At 50.7% G+C, this 6096-nt stretch overlaps 1 protein-coding gene across 2 annotated transcripts; it reads left to right on the top strand.

Moving 5' to 3' along the window:
* The first annotated feature begins 2133 nt into the window (after positions 1-2133).
* On the top strand, positions 2134-5936 carry IL2RG (interleukin 2 receptor subunit gamma). 2 transcript variants are annotated; one of them, XM_004777214.3, is made up of 8 exons: positions 2134-2294; positions 2515-2668; positions 2887-3071; positions 3304-3443; positions 3878-4040; positions 4620-4716; positions 4971-5040; positions 5398-5936. In XM_004777214.3, exons 1-8 carry the CDS (start codon positions 2180-2182, stop codon positions 5596-5598), a joined length of 1125 nt encoding a protein of 374 aa, XP_004777271.1. In that variant the 5' UTR covers positions 2134-2179; the 3' UTR covers positions 5599-5936. The 2 variants fall into 2 exon arrangements, with proteins under 2 accessions (XP_004777271.1, XP_044929934.1); XM_045073999.1 differs by lacking the exon at positions 4620-4716.
* Positions 5937-6096: the final 160 nt, after the last annotated feature.

Here is a 6096-nt window from a genome sequence, read left to right as displayed (position 1 = left end):
CTGAAAAATGGGTGTACTGTCACCTCCTTCAAAGGGCTATTGTGAAGATTAGAAATGGTCTGCATAAGAAAGCACCCATTAACCCCTGAAAGGCCAGCCCTAGTAATCCCTCAAGGTCTTTACGGTCTGGAGCGAAGGTTTGTAACCTTTATTCCATTCACAGCCCCTTTAAGATGCTGATAGGCGTTATGGGCCTTCCCGGGAAAGTTACAGAGGCAAACAAAATGTTACATACTTTCCAGGGAAATTCTTAGACCCCTAAAGGTCAACAGTATATCCCCTAAGTGTCCATGAACTCCCACTTGGAAAGAGGCACGTAAGTGTCAGATGCTTTCCAGACATCACCTCCTTTAACCTGCAAACAGCCCCATGAGTTAGAGATTATAATCATCTCCATTTTGTGGATGAGGAAGCTGATTTTCAGAGTGGAAGTTCACTTGCCCCATGTCATTCAGGTACTAAGAAACAGACCTGAGGCTAAGATTTTTTTTCTGGACTCAAGGGCCAGTACACTTTCTGTGATGCCATTGCTCTTCAGAGAAATTTCTCTAATTTCTCTTTAGAGAAAAGATGGAGTGCTGTAATAAAAGTTAACAGATAATGATAAATTAAAAACTAATCAAATTAGCAAATGGCAAAAATAACACTGACAAAATGCTATTGAATCACAGTGGGAAGACAGATTAATTCTGATTGGGGAGAGGAAAACATATTGGAGAAGGTAACATTTGAGCCAACCCTAAGTAACTGTATCCCACAGAACATTAGGGCGGGTTAAAACATAAGCACAGTGCCTGACACATATTTAAAACTCAGTAAATGTTTGCCGAATAAATAGTTTTTACAAAGTGTCTCCAATTGGCTCTGTGTTTGGGGAAAGATAAATCTGGCAATAAGACAAAGAATGAGTTAGAGACCAGGGGCCTTTAGAAAGGAAGGCTGGGGGCTCCTGGGTGGCTCAGTAGGTTAAGCGTCTGCCTTCGGCTCAGGTCATGATCCCAGGTCCCGGGATTGATCCCTGAGTCGTGCTCACTGCTCAGCAGGCAAGTCTTCTCCTTCTCCCTCTGTCCCTTCCTCCTCTCCCTGCCCACACTCTTGCTCTCCCTCTCTCTCAAATAAATAAATAAAATATAAGAAAGAAAGACTGGCCTGGGGACGCCTGGATGGCTCAGTCGGTTAAGCATCTTACTCTTGGTTTTGGCTCAGGTAAGGATCTCAGGATCGTGAAAAAATTCTCTCTCTGCTCCCCGTCTCTCAAGGAAAGGCAGAAAAAAAGAAAGGCCAGTTAGTGGGTTCAAGGAATAATCATGACTAGAGGGAATGAAAGGCTGATTTAGCACAGTGGCTGTACTGATGGAAAGGAGGACACTGCTGAGAGAAACACCACAGACTAGAACTGATTGGATTCTCAGGAATGAGAGAGAGGGAGAAATTGATGAGGACTTTGAGGTTTCAAGTCTGGGTGACCAAAAGGGTGATGACACGTTAACTGAGATAGGGAACACAGGAAGAGAAGCAGATTTAGGGGAAGATGAGGAGTTTGAAGCCAGTGTGTTTGTTCCTCCATTTCCAGAATCTACTTCTAAGTCAGACCTCCTCACCAGTCTCAACAGGGACCCAGCTCAGGCAGCAGCTAAGAGTGGATATTTGGATTTGGATTAGGTCAGAAGAAAGACAGCTATATGTGTGCCCACAGGAGTCAAGACTGTACTTTCCACCCGAGACAGTAGGGCTTTCACAGAGGTTTCAGGGTGACTGAGCACAGGAAGGGGAGGGAGGTCCAGACCCTCCACTCTACGGGATAAAATGGCTTAGATGAGAGGGTGGTTGGTAGGGAGTGGTGATGGTTGTGGTGGCAATGGGGAACAGATCCTTCCTGGGATCCGGGTGGTCTGAGGATTCTCGAGTCCATGACAGTCTCGTGTGCTCAGCCTCTGTTCCTGCCTAACAGCACTTTACAGTGGTGGTGTTACACCTACGGATTAGATTAACACTTAATCTCCCAGAAGATTTGGCCTGTGTCACAGCACACATTTGCCACACCCTCTGTAAAGCCCTGGTTTCTAAGGTTCTTTCCACCGGAAGCTATGACAGAAGGAAATGTGTGGGTGGGGAGGGGTAATGGGTGAGGGGCCCAGGTTCCTGACAGTCTACACCCAGGGAACGAAGAGCAAGCGCCATGTTGAAGCCACCATTGCCACTCAGATCCTTCTTATTCCTGCAGCTGCCTCTGCTGGGGGTGGGGCTGAACCCAACAGTCCCCATGCCCAATGGGAATGAAGACGTCACAGCTGGTGGGAAACGTGGGACTGGAGGGGGTTGGGGAGAGGGGAGACTGTGGGAAGGGGCCGTACAGAAATGTCCAACCTGCCATGGGAGATTAGAAGGATGCGGGCAGAATTTAAGAGTACTGTGGAGAAGGAAAGGGGAAGGGTTCTCTGCCTCATGCTGCTGCTTCTTCTGACCATCATTTCTGGTCTTCCCCTCCCCCTCTTTGTCTTCTCTCCAACCTAGGTTTCTTCCCAACTGCTACACCTCCTAGGACCCTCAGTGTTTCCACCCTGCCCCTCCCAGAGGTCCAGTGTTTTGTGTTCAATGTTGAGTACATGAATTGCACTTGGGACAGCAGCTCTGAGCCCCAGCCCAGCAACCTGACTCTGCACTACTGGTATGAGAAGGGAAGAGGGAACAGCACAAGGGAGTCAGAGCGGGGTGGGCTGGATGTGAGGGACTTCATGGGGACCAAGAAAGTGGGTAGCCATTGTCTGACCCTCCCCACTATTTTCTCACGGTAGTAAGTCAGTTCAAAGGAGACGAGGCTGGGCTGTGGTATCTGTAGTACCCAAGTTTATGCCACCGTTCCTCTTTCTCCCAACCCTTCTCTAGGTACAAGAACTCCAATGATGATAAAGTCCAGGAGTGTGGCCACTATCTGTTCTCTGGAGGGACCACTGCTGGCTGTTGGCTGCAAAAGGAGGAGATCCATCTCTACGAAACATTTGTGGTCCAGCTCCAGGACCCACGGGAACCCAGGAGACAGTCCATTCGGACACTAAAACTACAGAATCTGGGTAATTTGGAAAGGGCACCAAGAGTCCAGGGATGTATTATGGGGGCACTGGGATATATGGAGTGGTGTTCTTTCACCTTAAGGGTACTTAGGCAAGAAGGAGGAGGTGAGGGGTCTGGATAGGGAGGGGTGGAGGGATCAGGGACACTGCCTTCAGGATCCTAACTCGTCTAGGCCAGGGGAATGACCACACACACACCCCACCCCACCCCCACACATACACATTTCTCCAGTGATCCCCTGGGCCCCGGAGAACCTGACCCTTCGCAACCTGAGTGAATCCCAGCTAGAACTGAGCTGGAGCAACAGACACCTGGACCACTGTCTGGAGCACCTGGTGCAGTACCGGAGTGACTGGGACCGCAGCTGGACTGTGAGTGATGGGGGCAGGACTGCAGCAGCTCAGGCTGAGCAGATGAGGATAAAGGAGTCAAACAGCCAAGTAGGAGGGCGCAATCTCGAGCACCTGTTCTCTGCCATCACCACCTGCGCCCCCACCTCCCCGCCTTACCACCCAGTTCCTTTGCTTTGTCTCTCCTCTCATCCAGCTCCTTTCCCTATCATCACCAGTGACTTTCCATGGACTTTTCCTTACCTATACCTGATAGGCAAGTAAACAAAAGGGAGCCTTCAAGGGCATCTGGCGAGGAGGCCTTGAATTCTAGTCTGTGAAGGGAGCAGTGCGGCTAGAGTCAAGAGAGGAGAAAAGAGCCAGGAAGAACACGATGACCAGGGGGAAGGGCAGAAGTTTTCATTCTCCCTTCTCTTTTAGACACCCATCTCTCCCTCACCCTCTTTCTCCCCAAGGAACAATCGGTGGACCACCGAAATAGCTTCTCTCTGCCTAGCGTGGATGGGCAGAAATTCTACACGTTCCGTGTCCGGAGCCGCTATAATCCGCTCTGCGGAAGCGCTCAGCGTTGGAGTGAATGGAGCCGCCCAGTCCACTGGGGCAGCAACACTTCCAAGGGTAAAATGGGCCTAAGGCCTCACTGTGACCCATGAGCCCGGCACCCCAACCCTGTCTAGCATCGCTCTCTTTTGCTGTACCTCTTGACCCCTAAGCCCCCCAGATTTGGTGGCCTGTCTCCCCTCACTGTTCAACCTTAACCCCCAGGTCACAGGTTTTTTCTGTGTAGGGTTGGGTCACTATGTTGTTAGAGTTGGGGGGGGGCATTGTCAAGAAGGAGGCAGAAAAGATATAGAATGTTTAAGATTCCCCTACAGCATTCCTGGAAAGCCTACGTGGTAAAGATGGCTTTGGAGCCAGACCGATATAGGGTTTTAAACCTGGCTCTGCTTGTTACTCCCTCTTTGACCTCGGGCACATCACTAACCTCTTTGATTCTGTTTTCTCATCTGTAAAATGGAGATAATGATTGTTCCCCCCACCCCCAACCCCACTCTCAAGAGCTGTGAGGATTAAGAATATGGAAAGTGTCTAGCACTGTGCCTGGCACCAAAGTTGGGACACTACAGACATCAGGGCTCTTTCTCTTTCTCCTCCTCCTCCTCCTTCTTCTTCTTCTTCTTTTTTTTTTTTTTGTAGAGAATCCTTTGTTGTTTGCGTTGGAAGCTGTGCTTATCCCCCTTGGCTCCATGGGATTGATTATTAGCCTTATCTGTGTGTACTGCTGGCTGGAACGGTGAGATTTCAGATATCCCAGGAAAATGAGGTGGGGTAGCTGGGAAGAAATAGTACTGGAGGGTTGTCGCAGGGTCTCCAGGAGTAGAGAGCGGGACAGTAAGGAACAAGGGATCACTCAAGGGGGCATGGCGATGGAAGGAAGCTGCAGGCCTAGGGAACACAGAACCCCTTCGTTCTGTCTGGGAGAGCTGGGAGACTGGTCATAAAACAGCATAACCAACATGCTCCTGCTCCCTCTTTCTTCTCCACCAGGACGATTCCCCGAATTCCTACCCTCAAGAACCTCGAGGATCTGGTTACCGAATACCATGGAAATTTTTCGGTGAGAACATTGTCACAGGCAGACTGCAGTTTGCCAGCTACCGGCTGCCTCTGTCTGCAAGTCAGACAGAGCATGGGGGTGGGCAGAGGAGAGGGGAGGGGGCCTGCACTAACGGTCAGGATGTGGCCAGTCAGTGGGGGGAGGGGCTAGATGGGGAGAGATGCACAGAAGAACGGATTATATAGATTGGGTGGGGCAGAGGGAAACCGTGGTATGGGCACCCCCTCCCCGGGAGTCTGTGTGTGCCTTCTGTAATCCCAGGAGTTGCAGACCTTGCAAGAGCTCCCTTGGTCCAGAGCCTGGGTCTTTGAGTCCCTGCCCCTAATTGACCCTTGACCTGGAGATATCTGTCTTTAGGCCTGGAGTGGAGTGTCCAAGGGCCTGGCGGAGAGCTTGCAGCCAGACTACAGTGAATGGCTTTGCCACGTCAGTGAGATTCCCCCAAAAGGAGGGGCTCCAGGGGAGGGGCCTGGGGGCTCCCCCTGCAGCCAGCACAGCCCCTACTGGGCTCCCCCATGTTACACCCTGAAACCTGAAACCAGAGCCCTGATACCCTGACTGAATCCCCAGAGTCCTGGAGTCCTAAGTTGTACTAACTTCCCCTCCTCTAACCAGCCTGGGTCCAATGCTCACCTCGCCCCCCTGTGGCTGATTCTGAATTTTATGCCCCCTATAATTTCCCTCTGCCTCCACCCCCACCCCATTCAACATTTCCTATGGTCTAATTGCCCCTTTTGCCCTGTACATGCGTCTGGTCTTCCCTGCTCCAGCCACTCCTCCTCCTCCTTGCAGGATTCTTTCTCCCGCAGGCCCTCCGTCCTTCCCTCCCTCTTTCCATCTAACCTTCAATTATGTTCCAAGCAATGAGAAATAAAGCTTCTGTTGATAATCGTCAAGAATGTCTGTTGTTGGGGCGGGGAGCAAGGGAAATGTGGGGTGCAAGGAGGGTGTGAGGCATGGGGCTGACAGTAGGAAAAAGGAGTAGTAGATGAAATAATGTGGAAGCAGTAGTACCACAAATTAACTAGAGAAGAGTGGTGTTCGAGAAACTTGACT

This window comes from Mustela putorius, unplaced genomic scaffold (assembly GCF_011764305.1).
Source record: "Mustela putorius furo isolate JIRA1106 unplaced genomic scaffold, ASM1176430v1.1 tig00537297_pilon_pilon_pilon, whole genome shotgun sequence".
NCBI lineage: Eukaryota > Metazoa > Chordata > Mammalia > Carnivora > Mustelidae > Mustela > Mustela putorius.
The sequence above is the reverse complement of the archived record's forward strand: the minus strand, read 5'-3'. Positions and strand labels throughout refer to the sequence as shown.